This window comes from Anopheles arabiensis, chromosome 3 (assembly GCF_016920715.1).
Source record: "Anopheles arabiensis isolate DONGOLA chromosome 3, AaraD3, whole genome shotgun sequence".
Taxonomy (NCBI): Eukaryota; Metazoa; Arthropoda; class Insecta; order Diptera; family Culicidae; genus Anopheles; species Anopheles arabiensis.
This window is the reverse complement of record NC_053518.1, coordinates 48,532,663-48,560,612: the sequence shown is the minus strand read 5'-3', so window position 1 is coordinate 48,560,612 and position 27,950 is coordinate 48,532,663. Positions and strand designations below refer to the sequence as shown.

The window sequence follows — 27,950 nt, the reverse complement described above, 5'->3', positions numbered from 1 at the left end:
GACGAAATTTTGCACAACGACGCATTATTTAACAGTATTTCCGTACTTTTTATTCTCATTCAAGTGAAAACAAAAACTTACAAATTTAAAAACAACGATTCATCCAATTCTTTTCGTGTTGTTTGACATTTTCCATGATTTCAAAATATTCAATGTATGCCGATCTTAACCATCTGACCTTGTCTGATTCAATTTTTAACCTCTCTTTCCGCCCATTTCTTCTTTTATTTGTCTCCAGGCGTGTCTTGGCGATACTGCTGATGGTCCAAAAACTGGTTGAAGACTTTCTTATAGTACAATAAATAGAAATTAAACAGAGTTACAATACAAAACAGATCTACATAAAAAAAACACGCACACGAAGCAACGCTTGGCCCGTTCCAACAAACTGCCTTGGCCGGCTCCGAAACTGCTGCGGTGGTGCGTTGTGCTGCTTTAGTAGCATTTTAGTCGCATTACTCAGTTACTCAGGGAAGGTGGCGTTTGCTGGCTTGTACGTTACAGATCGAAACGAAACCAATCAACTGGTCATTCCCGATCGACGGTGGAATAGTAATGCTGAAACTTCATCTCTCTTTCCCTTTCTCTTGAGCGATTCATACACACAAAAATGCAGTAACATGTCTCGCTAATGCACTAACGAATGATGTTTTCTGTTCCGGTGTGCAAGGGATGCGCATCTTCTCATGTGTGTGTGTGTCGACGCGTCATCATCACACTCACACGAGTCCAAATTCCACTGCGAGACACTCCATCCTTACAGACGGATGCCCGGGTTGCGGGAGCGAACAAAGTTCAGCAGCTCGTCCGAATCTTCGCACACGAACGGCTTCAGATGGTGACAGGCAACGTCGTGCCACTTCAGCCCATCGTTGTAGAAGTTGTTCAGGATCGACAGGCACGATTCATCGTTACCCTGTGTGAAGGCAGAAGAAGGTGGATGGTGAATGGAATGGTTCTCCGGAACGAAGTACACTGTACCGAGCCCGAGCCCTTACCTGAGCCGCCTCACGGTTGTCCGGTTGCTGTTGGCCGTATCCGCCGGTGTAGCTCCAGTCGCCAGTGTTGCGCTGCGTGGTCGGTCCAATCTTGACGCCCGAGCCGGACCAGAACCAGCCGTTCTCGTTCGGGGGCTGCAGATCCGGACGATCGCATCCGGCAAAGTTACACTTGCGCCCAGACGTCCAGATGTAGCGAACGTTACCACGGGCGATGCGCTGCTTGATGAACTCGTTCTCCTGGGGCGTCTCCATCGAGACGGCATCCATGCAGTGTCGTCGGCAGATGTTACGGGCATCGAGCCAGTCAACCTCCAGGCTGCGGGTCGGCGCGTGTTCCCAGCTGAAGAAGTACGAATGCGCTACTCCGCGGGCATCACGGTACGTCGCATGTCGTACACCTGGTGAAACGAAAAACAGCGCACCAGAGAGTCAGCCAATGGTAGACGAAGAGAGTTGCTTCTACCCGCTCATTACTTACGGTTGGCGCAGCTTCGGGGATCTGGCAGGGCTAGGCGACGCTGGGCCAGCACGACAGTGGCACCGATGGCCAACAGTGTCAGTGTCCGCAGTACAGACATGGCGGTAGTTTGCTGCAATGGAGACAGCGTACAGAGAAGACAGAAAGAAAGTTTCACTACCAGCTCATGCAAATCCAACCACCTCTCGACTCGGTGCCAGCTCGGGCGACAATAACACCAACCAGCGCGCGTTTTTCTGTGCACTCGTTTGCCCGAAACCTATCAATTCCCAGACCTCGATCGAGTGGATCGTTCGACGACGAACGAAGGCCATTAGCGGTATTGTTCGGGCCGATCGCGGGCTACCCCGTCAGCCGACTGGACCAAACCCATTTCCTTCCATGTGAAACGTGAAACTCGGACAAACCCCACCCCAATGCTCCCGGGAGTGCTGGCCACTCTTCCCCAGCAAAGCTGACCATGATTTCATCACACACACCCTATGCCGCGTCGTTACAATGTTTGATTGTTGTTTGTGATTGTTATTATTTTTCCCGATGAAATTGATTGCAAAACGGACCGAGCCGGCGGAATGATCGTTTATGATCGAGCACTGGAATTGTACGCCAGCACCGACCTCCACCATTGGGGTGCTTGGGAAGCTAATGGGTGGTTGCATGGTAACAATACCCCTTGGCCGAAAATGTAATGGTAACCTGGTAAATATTTTACCCTTTTCCGTGATGTTGTGCTGTTCACGGAAAAGTACGACGCACGAGCTTAGGCTAGATCGAAGATCGGAGCAAAACAATAACACGCTTCTCACAGCTTCACCAAGAAGTGCGGCCTGGTACCGGCAATCGCTGTAGGAATCACGTTCACCACGCGTCACGGAAGGGAAGATGCCGTAATTTAGGCAAATAGCTCACTGTCATTGCATCAATAATGACTAATTGCAAACCTAACGAACTCGTTGCCGGTGAGCCGCACCGAGCCGCGCAATGGAACAAAACACACACCATTTGCTCACCGGAATTATTCACCCTCCCATCCCTTCAACCCATTGCCCTTCTTCTTCGCACCCGCAATTCGAAGGTTCCGCCGTGTCACCGAAGCCAGCCAATTGCCGGGGGTCCAATCTTAATCTGCGAATCAAGCCGCGCAATCAAGTCTTCCGAAAAGTGGCATCCAAGGCTGGTGCCTCCTTGTAGTGACGGTTTGGAGGGTTTTGTTGTTGTTGTTGTTGTTGGCTTGTTCTCCCCCGATACCCTTGTACACAGACAGTGTGAGCACGGCTCGCGTGACCAATCAGCACCATTAAATCGATCCATCCATCGGTTTCGTCCGCATATCCGATTGATCGGCTTGAGGGGATGCGCTCAAGGATGAAAAGGATCTGTCTGATGATGGGCACGCTGCAGCCGTTTTCTCGCGAGCGCGCACAGCAAAAATGCTCGTTTCGAGAAGATTCGCTCCGTTGGCGCAAATGGTCGCGCTCGTGCGCTTAGATGCCAAGCAGCGCAATAAGCGCTAGCTGTTTGCGCATGCATGTTTTAACGGTTTCTTCATTCTTTGCTGCAAACTGGTGGCAACGAGTTTTACGGCGCACTTCAGCACTTCCCCCTTCAGCGACAAACGCGACTGGCTCCTAGAAAATGTCCAGCATGACCTCACGTAAACGACGGATGGCTCTTATCCAGCGACACTCTACAACGTTGGCTCGATAATGAAGCTTGTTGCGCAAAAAAATAGGCTGCAAAACTACAACGAAGCCTCGAAGTTAGAAGACTCGAAGGCCGGTGACGCAATCGTGATGGATGAAGATGGGGATGGGGCTTGCACCAGCAGCTGGGGCACCCAGATCAGCAGACGGCACCCCATTCCGTCGTCGCTGGCTTGGGATGCATCGTGACCGACACACTCTTCACGCGTGATGCAATTGCATATTGCCAGGCTGGCTTTGGACCCTTCCTACCGCGTATCCGCGTATGGGACAAGAATGGGCGTATGTAAAACGGTGACAACCAGCCGCATCACAACCAACCAGCGTGCCAGCTGAAACATCGAAACTTTCTCCGCGGGTGTGCTTGCGTATGGTAAGATATTACCCGCATGACACTTGCGCACTGCGCACAAGGAATGAGGCCGTGTAGTTGAGGTCGAGCGACAAAAAAACACATACACACACTCTGCAAGGGTGTTGTCGTGCACGTCCCATACTGAAGAAGAAAAGGGCATAAAGTACAGAGGCAAGCAGTACAAATGCCTGTCTGCGTATGTGCTCCTACTTGCAGAAGGTGTCATGGCGTACACGGTGCGCAATGCGGTGGTGGCCTTTTTTCCCAAAATTACGATGTCCACATGGTTATGCTAGCGAGGGTTGCGCATCGGTGTGCACGAAGCTCGAATATGAATGAGCTTTAAGGCCCCGGAGGGCAGCGCTTTCCCGATTGCTTCGCTCGTAAACGCATGTGTCCCCGATTGGGACGGCCACTACAGCCCGAGGATGATTGCGGAGATGATCTTAAAGGGGGAGGGGGGAGAGGAAAAAAGGGACAGTGACAATAGCCATAGAACGCGTTTGTCACAGCAACACCGACAAAATGACGCCTTTCTAAAAGGGATGCGGAGCAGCATTCCGGCTCAACCGACGACAATTGCCCTTCTGGAGCACTTTCGTTTGCAATATCAACCCTCCTCCCTCCACCCCAAAATGGCACTGTATCGGTAAAAGTAAAAGTCATCGGTCCCCACAATACGCGCTCCCACCCAAGACAAGTTTCCCAGCTTTCCCGCTGCGCCAAACAACAGCCAACCGCACCAGGATGCACCAAATCTTGCGCGGAATGCGTTTGATTGTAAATGGGAGGTGCATTGCACTGCAGTGGAACCGCTTTTACCCGGCGATCGCACATAAACATTGCTCGCGTTGGCCACTTTTAAGTCGCGCCGCGCTTTTTGCACTTGCTTTGGCGCGCGCGCGCTCCCGCTTGCTAAAAAAACAAGAACCGGTCCCCAATCCACCCAACCACCCATGTTAATGCTCTCGAGCATTGCCACTAGCTTCACCATTCGGTTGGCAATTGTTTGACTGCCGGTTTGCGCTGCATCCGGTGTCAGACCCGGTGAGGTTGTGCGGAGTGTGTAGAAAGCCGGTTGGCTAACGGTCTTCGTTGGATTCCCCGACCGGCTGAGCGCGACGCTAGACACGGTGCGGCGGTGCAAAGGGAGGTTCGTTGACATCGCTCGCGCTCCAAGCGAACCGGTGTCTGGGAGGGTGGGCCGAACGGCGCACAAGTCCTTGTGCCAAGAACCTAACGGCATACCACTAGGCGAGGGGGCTAGTTGAGGCTGCGGTTGGGTGCAGTGGGATGGGCTGGGAACCGACAGAACCGGACCGGCGCGGCGCGGTGGGTTGGGAATCGTGAATGAATCGTTTCCAAAGAATCCAACGAATCAGACGATTTGGATCTTTTCTGCGGGCGAGTCAAGCAGCGATGATGAATGGGTTGCACCAAGCAAACCCGGCGCGGAACTACGGCTAGCTCGCCGAGGCACTCCGAGGCTTGGGGGCTTGGGAGACAGCTAGCTATTGTGTGTACTCACTTAACGGCTAATTAGCTTCTCTGTGGCCAATTGTGCTTCTCTCCCCCGTCCCCGTGGCTGCTGTTTGCTATTCAGATCGGCAGATTTGCGTCTACGAAACACGCTGACCGTCGCTATCGCGCGCGCGCTCGCGCCGTAGATCGACTTGCATTACAAAATTGCATGTGCAACTACCATCGCCAAACAGTGTAATGACTGTGACTCGCTGACCCTTCCCCTCGCTGTGGGATGGGAATTTCATTGCTACCTGAACACCTCGTCGCACCCACCACCTCATCGTGGGAATGGTTTGAGTTATGTATTTATTTATTTTATTCACCCACCCTTTTTCCCCACAATCCAGCGGTGGTGCGTCTTCGCAACCCGGATCCCCGGGAGTGGCAAAAGTGGGTGTTGGCGGGTGGTGAGGAAACGGTAGCTGTAATTTCATACTTGTCGCGGTTTGTAGCACCATTTTGATGTTGGGTTCTGCACGCAATCGAGAAGGTGGCGATCAGACCGCCCATCAAGCCGAACCGAATCATCGCACACCCTGGACGCAGTGACACACTGCCATACTTGTGTCAACGATGATAAAAAGGGCTTGGTCAATTATGTACCCGCGCGCGCGTGTGTGTGAGAGGTATAAAAAGGTATAGGAAAAAAAAAAGAAAACTCCGTTAGCGAACGGCAACAACAACCTTCGTATGGTAATAGCTTATAGACGACCTATGCTATGCTTTCATCAAGTGTGTCATCAAGTGTGTCAACTCGCGTTTGCTTAGGATTTTCTCGATGATCCGAGGGAAGGAATTAGTTGGTTAAAAACAAGTTGAACATTTTTTGTGAGGAAATTGCATCATCAGCAACAAAATCCGTCCGGTGTCAATCGTTCGAAAACCGCCGAAAGCGTCACCATCAACTTTCTATCGTTACCCAATGGCAAATCAATGGAAAGCAATTGTTCCACCGGCGGAACCCCACTATTCCCGATGATGTGATTCAAGCGATTTGCAGACCAAAGCTTAAGCAAACCCACCTGTGCCCGCCCGCGGCATGCTTTCTCGCGCCCAAGGTGGTCAAAAGCGACCGTGTTTCAATTAGTTATGTTTGTCCATGGCTTTGGGAATTTTGACCACCATCACCGGGACCACAGCTTCAGGTAAACATAATCGATCACCCGGTAAGAAAAGAAAACAAGGCAAAAAATCCCGATCTCGAGTAATCTATCACGTGTGGTCATGGTTTTTGGACGTGTGTCTCGAGCATGTGTGCGCCTCAAGGGTGGGTCGAACGGTTGGGATGGCCATTAGGTTTCTCCACCCTCCATCCAGGACGCTCTCGTGCCGGTATGGATTGAAGGACGTCCGCCCGTACACTTTGGGGGACATCGATGGGGACCCAAAGCAGCAGCAGCAGCACATGGTGGCAAAGGAACCCGTTCCGGTTCCATCTTCGGTACGCGCAAAGTTTCACTTTTGGAAAGGAACGGCTCGCACACACATTACATTCGAAAGGGGCGCCGCACTTGGGGGTTCCACCCGCGAATCTAGCGGGGTCCCCCAACCCCAGTTGAAATTGGATTGGCCGCGAAGGTACAGACCGTCCGGTCTTGCAAAGCAAAAGCAAGCCGCAGCAATAATGGCGTGTGCACACGGAATCTGCTTTGTGACGGCGCTGTGGCGAGGAAAACGGGTTTTGTCACTTTCTTTCTGCGCCAGTTTACCATCGGCGTGACGGAACACGGTCCTCACCATGTCAACCCTCTGTTCCAGTGATTTTCTTCCCCACCGGCGACAGACACCATGGGGGAACAGTTTTTCCTTTCTCGTTCGTCTCCCGTTCGCTTGTGACGAAAATTGGATGAACCGGCAACGGCATACGGCGAGATACGGAGATAGCTCCACTGATAGCCGTTCATCCCGCGTCCCACCCATGCCATGGCTGTTGACGAGGTGATAGTAATAGGATGCTGATATGGGTTTTGGTTGCCAATGGCCATGTACAGCGTTGAAAGAGTGAATGAGAGAGCAAGAGAAAAAACCGACACGGAAAACCGCGATTCCTTACGCGCAAACAGGGAAGGAGATAAACGCGGCTTTCGTCGCTTTCGTCGCTTGATGCCGTTGCAAATCTTTTGTATCGCACAAGGTACCCGGTGCGGCATTTTGGCCGCGAGCGACATCCTGACCGAAAGGAATGCGAAACTAGCATGTGTGGTTGCGTTGGCCGGCCTGATAGTGGCGGAATGATTAAAAAAGGCATAAACTACAACAATCCGCGTTGCGTATTTTCGTGTTTTGAGTGCCGCACGCACGCACGCAAACCCACCCAGATGGGCCGGCGGCAGGTTCCGGTTAATGTAGGTTCGCCTCACCTGTCCCTGATCTTGGCAACCCTTTTTCCAGTGTGTGTGAGTGTGTGTAAGTGGTTATGTGTGCACAATGTTTCGCAGCAAAGGCCAGAAAGTGTTTTCACTCCAAACCGACGCGGCGGATCGTGCTTGTTGTTGGGTGTGATCCTCGATACGGAGCTGAGTCGCGGAAGGGTGGCAAGGGTAGATCGCTTTCATTTTCAAACCCGAAACGGGCGAATCGCTGCCAAGTGCACTGGTTGAAGGGAGTACCAACGATTGATTGGCGGTTTTTTGTTTTTGTTTTTGTATGTTGCCTTCGCTCTCGCGTCTCCCGGTTGGGACGTGAGCATGAGTAAGAAAGTGTTTATCGATCGTTTGCCTTTATTGGCCCTTGTACACTGGGGGATGGCAATGTTTTGTAATAGGCAACATGATCGTTTTGAGTCAATGAGAGTGGTAGCCGTAACCTCCTGTGCCTTAATTTTCTATCTATCTTCATAAACTTTAACGATCAGCGATCGGTTAGCAGCCACATTGGCTATCCTTTCTAATCGATGCGCGCCTCATTGCAATAAAAATACTGTTCGATGGAGTACCATTCGCAGTAACTGGTATCGGTAACCAGTCTCAGCCCCATTGCACGTGCGGTTGCAAAATGCCATGCACAGTGTGTGAGTGTGTGCTACCGAAATTGACCTTTGCCAGCGTACGTAAATTAGCGGGGCCTTGCAGTTGCAAGGGGCTGCGCAAGTACTGTTTCCAAATCGCTGGCAGGGCGAAAGTCGTGAAATGTTACCGCAGAATGGTGCTTATCTAATGGCTGTGAAAGTGCTCATAATACCAAATTGATGGACACTCTGCACCCTTTCGCTCTCGCTCACCACGAACACGACGACGTGTCACGAAAGGCATGACATTAATTCCAGCGGCGGTACCATTCCACAGGGAGCTTCCTTGTGCAGCTTCTGCTCCCACCTCGGAGTGATATGTAGCACCCCGTCAATCAAGTCGCACCGAGTACACCCCCGATCAAATTGAGTGTAAATCAAATCAAAGTGTAAAGCTGTGTGTTCCCCCGACCGTTTTCGACAGGAAGACGTGTTGGCTGGCTGCCGTTCCATGTCACAGCACCGGCGACGCAGGACGGCAAACCCATTCGCATAATAATCGTACCGAAATGATTGGAACGTGAATTTGTAGCGGAAATTAGCAACATCATGGCGGTAGCGTGCGATTCGGTACAAATCAAAGCGCTCGCACTATCATTTTGCGTTTTTGTTTCGTTTACGCCGCTGCCGACGATAAATGGTACGGCATTGTGTATGTGTGTGTGCATGATTGGCAGAAGAAGCGCATGTAAAATTCAGCATGCAAAAGCTTTCTATTTCTTGCTGCTGGCTTGCCGATGCGATTGACGGATGTTAGTTAATTAGGTGCTAATGCGTGTCGTCGGCTGGCAGAGAGGAAGCTCAAATTGCATCATCGTGCCGATGATAAAGCTATCGCACGTTGTTAAACGATTCGGAATTTTATTTGCTTTCAATATCATACATGCTCATATACATACATAAAGAGATGGCTGTTGCGTGCAACATAAAAACCAAATTGGAATTTACAGTAAGAGGGCGAAATCGTTTAATTATGTTAAAGGTCCAATCTATTAACTCAAATAATATTGCAGCAGTGGGGATGCTATTTTTTAGTGAATTTTATCATTTGTTTTGTAATTGAAGTTATGATTTCAAAATATTTTCCATCAGATAATATCAAACCAGTTACCAATTATAAACATTTCTACGAAGCTACGATGTGAGTTTTAGAGCTTTCTGATTTTTTCTTCTTCTAAAATTAGCAGCAGTTTCATAGAATTCAACTTGCCGTAGCTCAAAGTATAAACTCTGATTGACAGAGTTATATTGCTACCAGCTTCTTAGTCTTTCGCAGAAACTGATTTTTGACCTGAAATGGGTTTGTGTGCATCGTGAAAAGATTTCCGTGAAATAACTTTCATCAATTAAATCGATCATGTTAATCAATCATCGAAAGTTTTTTATTCATGTGTTTCATATACACATTTCTAGTCACATGACGAAAAGCAAAAGATTCACGTCAGAACTTTTATCAATTAAATCAATCATGTTAATCTACCTCCAACAGTTTCTTTTTCGTGCAAACTGGTCTGCTGGCACTTTTTTTTCTACTAAACTAAAGAAACCAAATTTAGCGTTAACAATACTGCATCTCTTTTCCAAAATCAAAATCTACAACGTGTATTTTAATCAGTAACAATTGATTAAAATCAATTAAAATAGATCCACGCGAACGTCACCGCACGGAAATGAACCAAAAAAGGTAGGTTGATACAGTAACCGAAACATTTAATAAACTGAATTTAAAGACTTTTTACAACCTCCACGATATTCATACTCTTTGGTATACGGCACCACATGGAGTCGCACAAAAACTACTGCCAATCGTTTCCTCTCTTTTGGCGTGTTAAGCGTGTTGAAGTCTTTACTGCCCGTGCGAACGATCGCTACCATTACGAATCAATATCACTGACCACTGACTTTCTTTTAGACCTCGAAAACGCTCGAATGAAAGTGTGGACTTGCTCCAGATATTGTTCTAGTGTCACGTGGAAAATTCGCCGTACCGCCGCCGTGTACGGAATGCCCCCTGGTACACCTAATGTGTGTACGGAGCGCAGACGGAAAGGAGAAAATATACTGTTCAAGCTTAAGCCAAATGAACCAGCCGGAAGAACGTCGAACGTCAGCTTAACCGTACAAAGCAAACCACCCCAACAACGGCAACACGATCAACATCAGCAGCAACTTCTTCATCACAACGGCAAGTCGGTTATAACGGTTTTTCTCCGGTCGATTTCACCGTTGGCACCCGCCACACCTGAGCGACAAGTGTGGTGAGCCGTGTGTGGCAAACAACCCCAAACAACCTCACTGCACTGTGCACTTGTGCGAGATCGCACCCTACGCGGGTCGTGGAAGAGTCCTGAAGGAGTACGATGGCACGAATTGCAAAGTATGTGTACCGCACACAGCCCACAACACGAGTAGTAGTCGCGGTAGTGATCGAGTGAACGTGCTTAAAACGGGATCCAACGATATCGGATTAAACAATTGCTCACTTACGTGTTGCTAGACTCTGCTTTGGCACTTTGAGCACACACTACCGAATTCACAATGCAATATGTGGATCTGCGCTTGAGCGAGGAACCTATCCGCTTTTATGCTGGCACGTTGGCAAGCTTAGCATAAAACTGAACGCAAAACGGAGTCGTGACTTCGGTTTATAGCTGATCGCGGGAAGGCTACACCACTCTAGATCAGCCTGTGCGCGTTTCTCTTGCACGGGGCGCGCTCTCTTTTCTCCAGAGAAGATCACCGTACTTGGACGCTCATTTCTTGGTTGCAGTCTCGCGCTCAGTGCCTCTGTGGTTCTCTTTGGCACGGAGCCAGTCATTGCTGGAATGTTCGACCCGGAGCAGTTTGGCGGGAATTTACGGTGCTTCAGAACTCAGCAACAGTTATTAAAAGTTTACAAAAATCTTTGATAAAAAACAAGCATTGCCAATTATGAAAAGGATCACTCGTGGCAACCATAGACAGAGTTATTCGCAACAACAAAATACATATTTTGCAAACTTCCAACAGGAATATTCAGATGGAAGACATTCCAAGTACGAAGGTTTTCCATCCTACACTCTCTATCGCGCTCTTTCAAAACATTACTCTCTCGGTGATCTTCTCTGGGGCGAGCGTGATTTTGGTGGGGGTGCTGCACAAATGATCATCACAACGGAACTGACATGCGGACATGCGAATACTTGCCAATCGTACGTCTAGGTACAGTTGGGGATGTTTTTTTATTATTACGCTCAAGCTTGTGTCCAAAGGCCATTCCACTGCACCAAGAAAGCTCGTCTGGGGACCGGTCGCTGGTATCTTCAGAGAGCTTCATAACTAGCAAAGGCCACGATTGCCTGAAAAATCGATGTGAACGCTACTGCGGTAAATAAATTCAATCAAAATATCTATTAAATCTTCTGTACCCGCATGACCTTACCACGACAGTGTCTGTAATCCATCAATGGTGGATTCTCTTCCAGTGCCCTCTGCCTCATCTCACTGACTGGTGGTTGTTGTTTCTTTTATTCTTCTTCTTTTGAACAGCATCAGCCAGCTATGCGGAAAGCGAAAGTGCACATTTTTGCACGCGATCAACGTCCGAAACAACCAAAACGCGCCAGCACCGGCAAAGAATGATGCGCCTTGTTCCAGATGATCGGACACGCTGATAGCTCCAGACGCACTCTTTGTCATCACTTAGGTGATGCAAAAGTTAGTGTCTGCCTATTTCCCCAATTCCACACCAAACTATATAGTGCGCTCATGCATATTCATGCAACCTGGACAAGATGCTTGCACAGTGAAGAAGAAACCAAATTCACTTTGCCGTTTTTTGATGAACTCATTCGTTGTAGGTGTTGGGGTTTTGTGTGGTGTATGGCGCTACCTCTCTGTTCACTGTCTTGAAGCTTGACTTTTGCGGTCAGCTCGGCTAGGCAAACATTCCACCGGCTAGCCCCGCATAGGTGCTAAAATGTGCATCATGTATGGCAGAAGATTAGGTAACAACGTTTTTTTTTCTGCTCAATAAATTAATCACATGAAGATGAACGGAGCCATGCGGTGGATCTTTCCATGCAGTTTTATTGTATAACTGCGGAGTTCAAACCAACGGGATGAATTGGAAAAATATACGCTTTGGTAAAATATGCTATGCGATTATGCAAAACGGTTTTCAACGCATTTTTGTAACATAAACAATGTTTTGTTTATCGACATATTTTTGAGAATAGTAAAAAGTAAATGAATTAGAGATTGTTACACTGCAAAACATCTTTCTACACCTTTGAAGTGGTCCAAAAAGCGAACTCCCTCCATCGGTCTCAACACTCCCCAACCATATGAATTAACATGATTCAGCCGCCAATTGTCAAAAACTATATAAAAAACTAGCTAGAATAACAAAATGACAAAAAATCTATTAACTGTTATACTATAATTTAAAAAAATGATAATAAAAAAGAAAGATAATAATAATAATAATAAAAAAATAAAAATAATAAAAATAAAAATGATAATAATAAAAATAACAACAACAACAATAATAATAATAATAATAATAATAATAATAATAATAATAATAATAATAATAATAATAATAATAATAATAATAATAATAATAATAATAATAATAATAATAATAATAATAATAATAATAATAATAATAATAATAATAATAATAATAATAATAATAATAATAATAATAATAATCATAATAATAATTATAATTATAATAATAATAATAATAATAATAATAATAATAATAATAATAATAATAATAATAATAATAATAATAAGAATAAGAAGCAATAGAAAAAACACAAATAATAATATTTATAATAAGAAGAAGAAAAACACAAATAATAGAAGATAAATAATAGAAGAAAAACACAAAATAACTACAATAATGATAATAATTGAAACTTTAAGAACTGGCACAGAATTCCGAAGACTTATAAATATTAAAAATATAAATTATAAATATAAATTAAAACTAATAATTATTAAATTAAAATTAAAAATTAAAATATTAAAACGAGATGAATTATTGTAATAGATAATATGAAATCTATGGCTTGTTCGCTGAGCACCCGGATCACCTGCAACGTTTTCTTCGTACTGCTCCAAAAGTGCCACCTGTTTAGCCGCATAACTCTGTTTAGCAGTAATGTACATCAACAATAGTCGTTATTGTTCGCCCCTGTTCCGTAAACCACTTCCTAACGGCGTGTGTCCGGAATGGAGTTTTCATGATTCGTTTTGGATTCGCATGGGCTGCTAACGATATCCGCTCAAAATCGGTTTCCTTCCACTCTCGCCTCGCATACAAACTGCGTGCGTTCAGCCAAAGCTGCTATTGATACCTTGATATTTCCTTTTATTCGAATTATGCTTTTCGTGTAGTGTGCCATTTGTTAGTGGCTTTTACTGCTTCGATTACAAACAAACTGTTGCCACAATTTAATAAAACTATTCATCGCAACTAATCGTTAACAATTTAGCGAAAGTGAATAGCAGCTGATTACCATCCCAGTTCATCGGAGAAAAAAAACCAATAGAAATGTACCACAAAGTGTGTCAATTCCCCACTGGCCAAACGGCCAAAGGGTATTATGAAACTGTTAGTTTAACGGACGTCAATATCCCGCGCTCTCATCAAACCCACTATTTGCGCTACGTAAGTTTTTGCATTCGAAAGATGGAAAGGGGAAAATTGACAACCGGCACATCCTACTGAAATATTTATCGCAATGCCTGCGGTAGACAAGACCGGCTTCCTCAATGGTGCATGCTCGTTGGCTGCCATTCCCAGGAACAACTTCCAAAGCGATCGTACGCACAAAACATCGCAAGATGAAACCCACGGAGTAATAGAAACAAAAAAAAACACCTTTCGTTACGTTCAAACCCGGCAAAACGGCCGTTTTTGGGAATTTTGGCAATCATTGTGTTTGGTGTGAGCCCCCAATCTCATTCCAGCCAGAGGAACAAAACGGTGCCACCTAAGCACAACACTATTCCAGAGCGTCAAATTTGACATCATCTTACACGACCAAGCTTAAGCCCTGTTACAGCTTCTTCCCATAAAACATCGCGTACAAAAAGAGACAATGCGCTTTTCGCCACCGTGTTTTGCTCGGCCACGATTGCATAAAGCTCATTTAATAATTGCTCGTTGTCGCCAGCTTGCATTCCGCACCGTTTCATCTGGACCACAAGATAAACAAGGGATTCTCCTCAGTGGGTACGAGTGAGAGTGGAAACCCATTTGTGACCAGGGAACGCGTCACGATCAGGCCGTTCAAGTGCGTTGAATAATGTTCACTGAACATCATCATTCCAAAGCATCCTCATCATCCCCCACAATTGGCGGACACTTCTTCAGTGGCGTGGAATTTGGCCCCCTTCTGCCTGAAGGGCCCTGTAGGACTCGGCACGGGAACGTGTCTCGCATAGACTACGCACTTAAAAAAAAACCCATCCCATCACTATGATGCAACACACCTTTGCCGGTGTGACCCTTGGATGGAGCTAATCTCACGTCCCATGAGGTCACCAGAATTATTCGTTGATATTATCCGTGGCTGTGCAAAGAGAGTGCGGTTGGTTCCATACACTTTTTTTCGGGGAGCCTCCGCCTTCCCTTGAGTTGAGGTCTACGATCGTACAGGCTGGCTGGCTGCGTGATCAGTGGCATCGGTCGCTCGATAAGTCAACCCAGCGGGAGCACAAGCACGACGAACATGGTGTGCGCGAGTGCTTTGAAGGGGAAATTGCGTCATCGCCATCACCGCCATATGATGACGATGGCACTTCTAACGTGGCCATAGTATTGGGAAAATGGCATCAACTGTCTTCCGCATCGGATAAACCCCATCCATCTAGGGATCGGGGAGGCGTCGCTCCGCACATCGCAAGGCAGCTGCTTTGTTGTTACTATTTTCGTACGCTTTCCACACCGTCAGGCCCACCACATTCTTTTTCTTATAGCCGATGGCCTTTGTCACCTACGGCCTACGGCGGATGGATGGCGGGAATTTCGCCGGTCGCGACCCAAATCGCGTAGGTCTTTTTCCGCCCATTTCGGGTACGGGCGGTCGACGGTGGGAAGTGCAAAGTGAAGGAGCGCATGGTAGGCGTTGTAGGACGGCCCTGGCATCACATTGGCCATCATCATCGGTGTGGTCGCACTCTCTTACGCCGAAATTCGATGCCCATGTCGTTGCGTAACCACTTTCGTTTATATAGCCACCGGCACAATTGACAGCCGGTACTACTCCCGGGATGGTAAAGGCGTGTGCTTCCGATCTGGGGTCAAACCCGGTTTGGGATGGGAGCGTGTGAACCAAGCACTGTTGCGTCTGTAGTGCGTCCATGCTCGGACGCATTGAATTTCCTTCGTATTAATATGTGGGTCAGTACTACATGGCTCATCTGTTCTGATGAGTGAGCTAATCTAGTTCCACACAGTTCAGGACGCAGCAATGAAACTGAGCAAAAAGGCTTCCGCATGGTCGTAAGTGAAGGGAATGACGCTCGCCGAGATGACACTCGCCAACTAATCAGGAGTCCATTTGAATAGCACAAAACATTGCGTTGATTGCACCAAAATATGCCAGGCCTTGCAAGTGTAGCGCAATCGGTGCAGGGAACGATGAAGGAGGAATCATAATTATGGCACTTCATTACTACCCTACAGCCACCACAACCTCCTTCGGTTGGTGGGATACTGCCACGATTGCGATACATTGAGCAATTGCAGCAGTTGCATGCGCCAGGGTAGAGGGAGGACGCATCGTAGAACCGCATAACGCTTTCCGCTGTACCAACATAGTATACCACCACCTGGCATGCAGTCATTTATCATCACACTCACGTACACACACACGGGCGCGCGCTCCAAACATACGAAGATCGCGGGCGTAAAGATCTTACGCGGAGCTAGCAGCAGATGATGATGAGACCTCCAAGAGCTGACGGAAAACAACTTTCCATTTTGTCTTAGCGCATCTTTTATTCTGTAGGCCGCCGGCGTTGGAGCACTTTAAAATTCGTTAGGCTTTGCGATTAAGGCGATTGGACAGGAGTTTGAGTTTGTTCTGAGTTCGGAGATTGCTACAGCCGCTGCAGTTGAGCTGAGCATCGTACAATCCGTACAAGTTTCAATCAGAATCTGTGACTAGAAGGGCTATTAGCTTAGATTTAATTTGGTTGTCTATGTGCCATTTGTCTTCATTGGCAACCAATAAATCAAATCTTGGTATACTGTTTGATTGAACACGAACGAATTTAGTGTTCAAGCTTATATTACACAACAAATTTGAAACCCCATGCATTAAAAGGCTTGAAGATATTGATCCTATGAATTTATCCTTTCTTAGAATTTAGAATATTTCTCGTATGCATTCTATATAGTTAATATTATATAAATTGTTGATTTATTTACTCTATCGATATATAAATTAAAAATTGCAACTTTTTCATTATTTATTAATTAATTCAACATTTCCATAGTTACACATTAAATATATATATATATATATATATATATATATATATATATATATATATATATATATATATATATATATATATATATATATATATATATATATATATATATATATATATATATATATATATATATATAATTATATATATAATGATTTTTTTTTAATATTTAGTTAATTTATTGTTTGTCCATATATTTGCATTACTTTTTCTTTTTGAAATATCGAATTGTTATTTGAAGTCTGTTATATTTCTACTTTGGATTTTTTATCTGAAAAATCATTATAAGTTAGTAAATTCCCTGATAGTATTATCTGATAAATTCTTTGTTTTTCATGTGAAGAATATCAGATATGGTGACAGATTATAATTAGCAATAGTTATTTATTGTCATAGGGATTGATTAAGGCTTAAAATTAAACAACAATATGCTTTTACCTTTGAAAATATACATATAACTATATATGAAATCCCCGAGTTACATACACGGTTAATGAGGGCCGAGAACGGCCGCAAAAGACAGCGTTCCTGCAATTTCCGCGTAAGTCGAATCTTGTAATTTCCAGCCAAAATATCACTAATTTTTGTGTAATTTTACTAGTAGGGACTGGTTTCATTCACATTCACTAACTTCTTGATATGATTCTGACTGAATATAATAGTTTTAAACCGTTGGAAATGGTTTTGTAGCATATCTGCTATACAGAACTTATTATAATACACACTATCAGCTATAGACACATCGTAACACACTTCGGAAAGCCAAATCACACCATTGCAACACATTCATTATAACACATCAGCAAATCAATCCACACCATTGCTACACCCAGACCATACCGTTCATATAAAAAACAATTGAGACACTTTTATCGAAAACAACCGAAACGCGCAACATAAGCAATTCAAGCGTTACTGCAGCAAAGTGGACAAACAGAGAACGCATAGCAACTTAACGCTAAAAGCGCTGCGTAGGCAAAGATCGACCAACGCACCCGTTCCTTGGCTAGAACAGTTGAAACTTTCCAGAACCTTTGTAAAAACACTAAAAGCGCAACATAGACACAAATTGATAGACACCTCACTCCAATACAATGTATGAATTGCACCTCATATCAATAACCTTTAATTAGGACAAAAAAAAACATTCCAAAACCAAAATGTATGAAACCCATTGAGTATAAATAAAACCAATTCCGACCGTGGCAGGTCAGATTCGTTCGGACTGTCAGGATAGGACTATGCCCATCCAACATCTATCGACTTCTCATTTAAAGAGTTTAGTTATGTTTCCCCCTACCCAAGGTAAGGCCTCTAAACTCCAACGTTTCCAGTAAGGGAAACCTCCTAAAGGTTTCTATGATCGCCTGGACGATCAAGTGTCGAAAAGTCCGTTTCGAACAAAGTGTTATTCAACCTCGATACTTGTCAGTGAAACACTGACCTACCGCGATGGTACGCGTTGATCAGTTGTACCGTTGTACGCTCATCAGATTACATGGCGACCGTATCAAAAACCGAACATACTATATGGCGACCATAGCTATCTCCAAACCTACTACAGTTTAAATGGACAATTTACAATTGATGTGTCACATCAGTACAATTTGCACAAAGAACTATCAAATTTAGAAAACTGCGTATCTCCGAATCCGCGTATAAGAGGTACCATGTATCTCGGGGACTACTTGTAAAACCAATTTATATGATTCATTCATTATACCAAACTAGCATATTGAAACCCCTGTTATCGAAGCTTAACGCCAAGATAGTTATTCAACAACTAATACTAAACTCACTTCCTTTGAGTGAAGAAACCACATTCTAGGATGCGTTTGGCGCGTGGTTGCGTGGCTTTGCATACTTTGCGCATTTAATAATCGAGTGATTTGTTTTTCCTTTCACCTCCGCACTACGCAGCACTTTCCAATCGATCGATTGAAACTCGCCTCGTATGTCTGCCTCATGGAGAACTGGAAATGAGCACGGATCTGATGCTCCAGTATTGTGCGCCCCTTTGCTACGCCTCGCGTACGTAGCCGTCTTGATAGCTATGCTACGTACGTAACATTAATGGCTACCCTGCAGCTACCACAATCCCAGGTAGCGCCTCTGCAGACGATGGTCCGATGCTCCGGTTTGTAATTGTGCAGATTAACGTTACGACACGCTTGCACTTTACTCGCCCATTCCGCCGCTAAATAGCGTCACCTACATAAATTCATCGCCCGCGAAATGGGTTACAGGCTGGGAAGTGTATTGCATAAAGCGATACTACCTACTTTCGGGTTTGACTATTCACTTGCAATTGTTTTGTCTGCTAAACGATTCTTTTGTTGCTGTTCCTGTCAAGGGCGTTCGGCAAGAATCGATCAAAACTGTCTCAATTAATCGGGGAATTAAATCACCTCCATAGTGAATACTCGAGACTAGGTTGTGGGCTCTAGTGTTGTTTAGCAAATTATTTGAGGAATACTGAAAGCACTTGAAATAAAATTAACACCGCGACGTGTCTGTCTGGATTGTTTGCTCTTCTATGAAATATTATACCGTTGAGTAGTACATACGGGAGTACTTCTTGATGCCCAACCGTCAGAAGCCTGTGTTGCCATTCTCCCACGACCCCACAACCCTAATATGGGACATATCTATCTTCGTACGAATAACAAACAGTGGGCCTGCAGGTGCACTATTCACGTTGCGCTTGTGAAGGTGGTGCAGTGTGGATGCGATTTTCCTTTCGATACGGTTTGTAAGCCAAACAATAAACACAACCCCCCCTTCTTCGACCCTCCCTGTGGATGTAGATAATATTTCATGCAACATGATTTTCGGTGTGCAAGACAATTGTTTGCTCAAGGGTGTAAAATGCAATTATTTTTATTTGCTTGTTTGCGCCGTCAAAAGGCCGGGTCGTTGACTAGGGAAACGTTGATCAGCGCGGTGCGATATGCAGCCTTTATTCAGTGCCTTCTGTACTAATTGATGCGAACCTTCTAGTACCTTTTCGTAAAACATCCAAGCGCTGTATGGGTGTGTGGGCTTTAGTCAAGACATTACCGGCGGATAATAGACAGAGGATCAATTAGCTGGCTTCGTTCCTTCGAATAGTGCGTTGACCTTGAGCGATAAAACGTAAAGTTATGTTCAAACAAGGAACAGCATTAACGCATCGCAAACAAAGCAACATCAAACCGTCCAAAACGTCCACCCCATACGTGGGTAGCCTCTTAGCCTGCATCAAACGCATCAAACCAGTCAGGATCAGCGAGCATGAAAATGAAAGTCATTCTCAACATCTCGTCCCACGTCCCTGGCTAAACCAACCTCTGATCAAGTGCACCTCTCTAAAAGCGCATTGAAACTGAGTGAAGTTCAAGTTGAAATGATCCCCTTGCGCACGGAAAGCCATGCTCGCCAGACAGCAAGCTGCAAGATGTGCATCGATATAACCGGTTCCGGTTACGTGCCAGCTTCTTCAAACGTGCGCAAACAGAATTAGCAGCCCCCGGCAGCCTGTTGCAACCCGCAGTGACCGGTCGGAGCACAACCGAAGGAAATACAGCTTTTTCCTTTGCTCAATGTCGGGTGGATTTTGCCTAATCACGTGATGATTCAAACATGATACAGCTGCTCAGCTTCAGAAGAGGTTACCTTCGCGAAACAGCGGATGTACTTTAACAATCCCTCTTAGGATCGCACACCTCCATGATCATCCATACGCTCAGGATTGAAGGATTGGCAGAAGATTCTCGGCTATACTTTCCCTTCCGGATTGGATCCGGTCTGCGTCGGTCTTCCCAAAATGCTCTCCACAAATGGAAGGCGCGATGGAAGCGATAAGAATGGGAACATCACTGTACGAAACAGCCCGATCTAATGAGTGCGTTGCTGTTGCCAAGCATCGGCTTAGATTGGAGTTTTGTTTTTACTTCAAGTACCGCGCTAATGGGACGTCAAAATAAGATGCTACAGATGGTTCAAGGACATTTTCGGCGTGACTGAAGTGGTTCACGGTCGGCCGCTCGCTCTGAATCTCGAATCGTTCACCAAACACCGTGCTCCCTGTACCGGTGTGCGCTCGCTCTCCCTTGAATGGATGAGCCAGCCTGTCGACACAGCAACCGATCGTCGCCAGCCTCTAACGCAGCAGCACGTCGCACGATCAAGTCGGGTGATCGGTGAGCGGGCGCTGACTCTGGATCCTTCCTTCCATCAATGACAAACGGGGCAGCAGGCGGATGGCTGCTGCTAGCCATCTGGTGCCGACGATGGTGAGATGACCTGCGGCAGACGAGCGCCAGTTCCTTCGTCAGTTTCGATCCGTCCAATTGCTTGAATCGTAAATAATCCGTCCATTCATTATGACAAGGTCTCTCGGTAACGTTCAGCGGAGTTTGTTCAATGTTTGCACATACACTTTGCCTCCCTCGTGGGGTTCCCCCTCGTGGGTCGAGGGTTTGCTGGTTTGGTGGACACTAGAATTTGGTAAAGTTTTGGGCATACACTTTTGCTTTTATCATCTTGCCATTCACTCGCTTCCATTTGTCCTTCCGGGATGGCCGTGATACGATGCGAGAATGCACAATGACCAGCTGCAATGTTATCGAGCTGTTTTATCCGCGCTATAAAACATCTTTTATTTGGGCGACGAGCACACTTTTTGGTAATATCAATAAAAATCAATATTTTCCAAAAAATCGATTCAAAAAATCCTTTTCTGCTGAACAATAGAACTTGACTGCATAACAAAACTGCTAACCATTTTTGTATTAAATTTCTTTATCTAATTTTCTAATTGAAAGCAATTTGTAGCCTCAAGTCAGAAAGAAACTTTCAATATATCCTGTCTATTGCATGTCGCTATGGATTAGAACCAGGTGATGTTATCGCCTGGATGGTCTATTTCGCACTACTGTCTCCTAACCGGCGAGCCATCGATCGATTCGAATAAAGATAACGTTTCATAGATGTCGATGTTTATCCGACCGTCATGTTGTGTTGTTTGCTTGTCCCGTTCAGGCAATAAAGCAAAATTCAAACACAACTTTATGTGCATCAACCACGGCGACACACCTATGCCGTTATGTTCCTGTCAGCGAATGTCCTTTCGAAGCGATAGGATCGACCGCCGCAGTTTATTACAAGCGTTTCCACAAATGACTAACGGATGACGTTACACCCGGTGGAATACGCATTAGGGATAGCCTCACCCATGTCGGTTGAGGCAAAAACGTGACGGAAATATGAAATGTGTCTATGTACCGTTGGAAAAATGAAACAGAAAGTAATCCCATGTTACTCGGTGACTAAATTGGCCACATGGGTTGAGTTGTTGTCTGTGGTATCAGTGTTCTATTTGCTTTGGAGCAAACACACATACACACAAATATACGGCGAAGCGATATTTAACGATGCAAATGATATTCTTGTTGAGGCTGTTCGTCACTTTGGACACTTTGCTCATCACGACAGTTTTCACGACACGCTGGGAAACGTTCATACATGCTGGGGAAGCTATCGAAGCGGGTCATTAAACTAAACGAGCTCAAACTAGAGTCTCGTGCGATGCAATCAGCAGTTTAGTTTAGCATCCGATCCCAGCCGAGCTACACCTTGACCTCCTGCCGGAATGCGGAAGTGTTTGCGAACTTTTCTCAACCCAAAGGACTTTTATGCCGCCCAACGGCCCGTGCTGCGTGTTTCATTTCTGGTCGGCATGACGCCGTTCACTGTCGTGAAGGGACCGACCGAGTTGATGATGCTGCGCTGCACTCCCTTCGGCTACATCAACTCGAGCGTGCACGTGATCCTGTTCTGTAGCTGCTACGTGAACGCACTGCTGCAAGGAGACACGATAACGCGGTTCTTCTTCCGCACCGACATCAGCACGTTGGGCGATGTGCTACAGTTCACCATCGGTATTACGGCGCTCTTCATGACGTTCTTCTGCAGCATCTTCCAGCGGAACAAGCTGATCAAGTGCTTCCACGCACTGGCCAGCATCGATCGACGCTTCAAGGAGATAGGCATGGAAACGAACTACAAGAGTACGCTGCACTACAACCTGTTGGTGATGCTAACTAAGGCGATTATCAGCACGCTCTATCTAGTCGTGTGCCTGGCTGTGTTTATTTCCTCCGATACCTACCCGAGCGTGACCACCTGGATGGCGTTCCTGCTGCCCTACTTCATGATGTCGATGGTGATCGTTTTGTTTCTGTGCTTCGTCAACCAAACCAAGCACCGTTTTCACCTGCTGAACAAGGTACTGAAGCATCTCAAGCAAGCGGCATTGGAGAAAAGAATCTCGCCCCAACGGCGACCCAGCTACTGGCACGCGATCAAAATCCAACGGCCCCTGGGCATCGCATCGGTTTACTCCAACAACGACAAATCGATGCCGGATGTGGTGTCAACGGTAGCCGAAATCCAGGATGCATTGTGCGAAGCGTGCAGCTACGCCGAGGACTACTTCACGATCCAAATGCTGACCATTGTGACGATTGTGTTTCTTATTATCGTGTTCAACTCTTACTACGTGCTGGACGCACTGCTCGGATCCACCTCCCTTGACTCACCATTCTCCAAGGGACAGTTTGCGATGTTTTTCCTCTGCCAGGCCATGGTGTACGGCTTTGGAGTGTTCAACATTGTCTACGGCAGTAGCTCGCTGGTGCAAGAGAACGACAACATCGGATCGAATGTGCACAAGCTGCTTAATGCGGCTGCCGGGGCGGACAGTGAGCTGGCGGGAAAATTGATGCACCTTTCCCTACAGATGCTCCATCGGAAAGTGCGATTTTCCGCGTGCGGGCTGTTTAGCTTGGACTTTTCGCTCATTTTTACGGTACGTTTTGTGTCCACGCCGACCAACTGTGGTGCGAACAATGTTCTGAAAAGCAATGTTCTTTTACTTATAGCTGGTGGGTGCAGCAACTACCTATTTGGTGATTTTGATCCAGTACGAGCTGAGCATGGACGAGAGTAAGCACGAAACCATTGCAAGAGCTTTCCTTGGCAACGAAACTTGGTAATACCGAATACACTTTCGGAAGTCGAAACTCCCATTCGTCTGCATACATTCGCCATTTACAGCACACACTACAAAGCGAGAGAACAATAAAAGCATGGATGCAACAGGCCCTGTTTGTGCTAATTTACTGACGGTTTATCGCGATGCAAATGACTGCGTTTAAAAAAGATTGCATATATTTACATTTTAATTCTAAAGTGGCATCAGCAGCATTTTAGTGACATCGTGACATCGAGTTGTTCGTACCGATGTAGATGTGTAAAACAAACATTCGTAAACACATTGTTTCATATGAACGATAATTTATGCTATTGTTCTAGTCATAAAGGTAGATTTTTTACATTCAATTGTTATATAGTACAAGGATTATGATAAATGAAAAAAAATGTGCAAACTTTTACTTACTTTTGTTGTATGTTGTGTTGTTATGGGTTGAAAACTGTTCTTCCTCATGTGACATCACAGCACGGATGGGTTCCCAAGGAAACTGTTAAAAAAAGTTTCGAAAAGTCTAATCTCGTTTCGTTTTATTTCTTTTCTCAGCACGTCTTCGCAAAGGACTGTGGTCATCCGATCGACGATGTCTTTTTCGAACATTGCTTTTATCCCTTACATCGTCAGATCGTTTTTTGGAAGCATAATCATGACTTCGATGCTCATGTTTCCGAGTCTGACTTCGGACTCGACTGCCTCTTCGTCTTCGGTGGCTTACTGGCGAACCACTTTCACTACCACTTCGATATCTTCTGTTCCGACCAGAGCTACAGCTTGGGCGTCTCCGGCTTTCACCAGATGTATGAGCTTCGTTCCGTTCATTGTCATGCTTTTTTGGTCTTTCCCGTTCTCCGTGATCAGATGTTTTGGGTTCTAACTCTGGAGATTCGGACCATCGCCATTGGGCAGCATTTCGGGGTGTCTGACTGCCACTATGCGATGTTATTTCATCCCATGATCTGACAATTGAAAAAGATAATCGGAAAATTTTACCATCATGCGTTCATTCATACGAACTACATTCAATCTTACTTCTGCAGTAGCGGCGTTGCAAGATGCAAAAGCTCATCCTTTCGCACTGATCTGCTTTCCAGGAAATGGTTATACACGTAACGATGGTCTGGATTTTTCAAAATATGCAGAAAGTTACAGCCCGCACCTTTCTGGCATCGGTTCATCTCGTTGAGTCCTGCAATTTCGATCCGACAGGTAGTTTTACGTTACAACATGAAATCAATCTTAATCCTATGTAAAGTTTATGTGTTAAGGACAAACGAGCATCAATCGTTAACAGGCGCTATTGTTCAAGAGCAAAATTTTAAAAGGATACACTCAATTATCATCATTTACCGCAAACCGCCGTTGGCCACGTGAGTGTTTTCCTAAATTCTACATGAAGTTGTTTTTTAGCGTAGAATCTTCCATTCATTCGCAAGTATGCCGCTGCTGCATTCCTGTTCAATGAGGTTGAATTGGTGTTTGAGAAATGTTTGTGGACATGCATTGCCTTTCTTTTTACCTCATCGATTCATACTCTATATATACACTCCCTCTTAAGTGAGCCACAGAATTCCGGCACACAAAAATGTGCCTAACTGTTCCGAACATTTCAAACTCTTGGATGATGTCTCGGAAAAACTCGTTGTAGCTATTTTTCAAATCATCCTCATCGAACTCGAGGCGCGCATCGTGGCCATATTCCGCGTGGACGGCTTGTTCCAGTGCTGGATGGCTGAAGAAATTCGGTATCAAGATCACCTATAAAAACATCAAACGTCGATGATTGTCGATGAATGCAAATATCTTGTTATCAACTTACCTGACTTACACCCGGCGTGGGATGATTCCCGCCACATCGATAACCATGTCGACACGCACCGGTCTTTAGGAAAAATTTGCAATCTTCTGCGTCGGCACGCGTATGCTGTATGCTTTGTAGCTCACTCAGGTAATCATCAGCCCCAGTTGCTGCAAACTCTTGCAATTTGATAAACCGCTCGTGCAGCATTCGACGTGCAAGTTCTTGCTGCTGAAAACGTTCTTCTTTGGCTTGCTTGAGTTTGGTTTCACGCTCCTCATATTCTTTTCGTATCTTTTCCCTTTTTTCTCGCGCCTCGCGTTCTTTGGCTTCCTCTTCTTGGCGTACCTTTTCAAACTTTGCCTGTGCCTTGCGTTCCTCCTCTAGCCAAACGGCATGTCGTAATGCACGTTCAAGCTCTTCCCGCTCTGCTGCAATCTGTTCTTGGCGTCCTTTTTCAGCAAGATACAACTGATACTCGGGACAGGACAATTTTTGTTTTTCCTTTTCAGCATTTTGCCGGTCGCGTTCCTGTGCCGTCTTCTGGCGAACGGCTTTGCGTCGTTTTTTCTTGAACAGCTTCCTCCATTCCTGGTGCCTGAAGTAATCGTTGTGTAACAGTTGGTTTTATTTAATATGTTAACATCTTTTGCCCAATAGTAGACACTGTTTGCCGAATACTTACTTTAATTTTGTTACCGGAGCTGTATTCATGCTGGCGCAACAAGGCAATATTTACATTGTTATTGTTGCTATTATTGATTTTGACAGTCCTCCACTGTCACGATGACAGCGACAACAAACAACTTATCGATCTGGTATAATTCAAAACACAGACGTTGTTGGCAGTTAAGTTCGCAGACGAGGGCGCGAGACCGTGAGCGATTTCGGACACTCCTGAGGCAGGCCAAGACCGCAAAGCGGTTGTAGCGCTAGATAAGTAAGTAAGTATAATTCAAAACATCATCAACTGTAATTCTGCATTGGCAGTCATTTTTATTTAGCCAAACAGAATCCGTAATAATTCTTCTTTATACTATGTCTACAATTTATGTGCCTCTTCACAAATTCAATGATATATTTTAAATATTTTTGTTCCTCAAAAACAGATTTCCTGATATTGTATGCGGCCATGCTTAATAAGCTTGATAAGTTTGTTATGGGATGATAAATCAAACTGCTTTGCCTGAACCGATTTGATCAATAAGGCACGAATGTTAAAGAAAATGTTAAACAAATTGTCAACTTTGTCAAAACTACAAAAAAAGCTTTTCTCGTGGCCGCATCAAAAATCTACACATTGACAAATCTTGAACAACAAAAAGCTCAAACCTCTGAATATTGATCGATATTTTGTTTACAAAGAATTTAATAGAAACATGAATCATTTAGAAACAAAAACGCATCCGCATATACAGTCAACGCATGCGGTCAGAATTCAATCGCAATACAGTCAGAATTCAATAGTTGATCACTTTTTAGTAGGCATGCTTTTTAGTTGGCATGCCTTTCAGTTGAACGCTCTATAGTTGGCTGACAGTTCAACTAAAAAGCATACGTTTGTATGAAAAAGTTTAGAAAAAAATCTTTTTGTCTGTCCACTTTGTTGTCACTTTTTGCCATCTTTTCTCAGCTTTATTTCTTGGCTGCTCCAGGTTACTAAATTTGTCAGAATTTTGTCACTTTCGTGGCCACGCATCAAATTATTATTTAAATTGTCGAACTTTCTGTGCCAGTACTTTTCATCAATGAATAGAAAATAACAATAATCCTACATGGGTGTTTTTTTTTTCAAACATACGTGACCCGCTGTAACCCGCTAAACCTTTTAATTTCAACATCGATAGATATTGCAGTGGGAAACAGTTTTGACTTTAAACAAAATGATAGCGGTGAAAATATAATTCATAAAATAATCCTTTTCAACAACACCGTCTAGTACGAAGAACGAACTTTATCATTTTTTATCTACCCGATGGTCTCCTCCTCCTCCTCCTTCTCCTCCTCCTCCTTCTCCTCCTCCTCCTCCTCCTCCTCCTCCTCCTCCTCTTCCTCCTCCTCCTCCTCCTCCTCCTCCTCCTCCTCAACCTTATTCTTCTACTTTTTCTACTTCTTTTTCTTCATCATCATCATCATTTTCTTCTTCTTCTTCTCCTTCTTCTTCTTGTTTATTCTTCGCCTTTTTCTTATTCTGTTTCTTCTTCTGGTTTATTATGCTTCTTCTTGTGTCTTCTTCTTGTGTCTTCTCCTTCTTCTTCTTCTTCTTCTTCTTCTTCTTCTTCTTCTTCTTCTTCTTCTTCTTCTTCTTCTTCTTCTTCTTCTTCTTCTTCTTCTTCTTTTTCTGCTTCTTCTTCTTCTTCTTCTTCTTCTTCTACTTCTTCTTCTTCTTCTTATTCTTCTTATTCTTCTTCTTTTTCGTTATATTCTTCTTCTTCTTTTTCTTTCTTTATTTTTACTTGTTTCTTTTTCTTCTTCCTGGTACCCTAGTGTCGTTTTTAATTTATTCATAAAATCAATTCTTAGTTCTACCCGATGTCAGGGACATATATGGCAAGATA

The 27,950-nt window shown here is 44.9% G+C and overlaps 3 protein-coding genes across 6 annotated transcripts; 1 reads left to right on the top strand and 2 right to left on the bottom strand.

Annotated features, from left to right (window-relative positions):
• Positions 1-24: 24 nt before the first annotated feature.
• LOC120901967 lies at positions 25-24,115 on the bottom strand. 3 transcript variants are annotated; one of them, XM_040310360.1, is made up of 4 exons: positions 24,006-24,115; positions 1,480-1,591; positions 999-1,399; positions 25-916 (listed from the first exon to the last, which is right to left on the bottom strand). In XM_040310360.1, the coding sequence occupies exons 1-4, from the start codon at positions 24,051-24,053 to the stop codon at positions 758-760; spliced, it is 720 nt and encodes a 239-aa protein (XP_040166294.1). In that variant the 5' UTR covers positions 24,054-24,115; the 3' UTR covers positions 25-757. The 3 variants fall into 3 exon arrangements, with proteins under 3 accessions (XP_040166294.1, XP_040166295.1, XP_040166297.1); XM_040310361.1 differs by lacking the exon at positions 24,006-24,115 and adding an exon at positions 10,556-10,698; XM_040310363.1 differs by lacking the exon at positions 24,006-24,115 and adding an exon at positions 1,702-2,463.
• On the top strand, positions 22,136-24,058 carry LOC120901966 (putative gustatory receptor 28b). Its single transcript, XM_040310359.1, has 2 exons — positions 22,136-23,414; positions 23,488-24,058. Exons 1-2 carry the CDS (start codon positions 22,197-22,199, stop codon positions 23,599-23,601), a joined length of 1,332 nt encoding a protein of 443 aa, XP_040166293.1. The 5' UTR covers positions 22,136-22,196; the 3' UTR covers positions 23,602-24,058.
• Positions 24,101-26,126, bottom strand: LOC120901965 (U2 small nuclear ribonucleoprotein auxiliary factor 35 kDa subunit-related protein 2). 2 transcript variants are annotated; one of them, XM_040310357.1, is made up of 6 exons: positions 26,078-26,126; positions 25,414-25,990; positions 25,114-25,352; positions 24,945-25,048; positions 24,627-24,783; positions 24,101-24,553 (listed from the first exon to the last, which is right to left on the bottom strand). In XM_040310357.1, the coding sequence occupies exons 1-6, from the start codon at positions 26,104-26,106 to the stop codon at positions 24,112-24,114; spliced, it is 1,548 nt and encodes a 515-aa protein (XP_040166291.1). In that variant the 5' UTR covers positions 26,107-26,126; the 3' UTR covers positions 24,101-24,111. The 2 variants fall into 2 exon arrangements, with proteins under 2 accessions (XP_040166291.1, XP_040166292.1); XM_040310358.1 differs by lacking the exon at positions 24,101-24,553 and having other exon boundaries at positions 24,668-24,839; positions 24,925-25,048.
• Between the last annotated feature and the right edge of the window lie 1,824 nt (positions 26,127-27,950).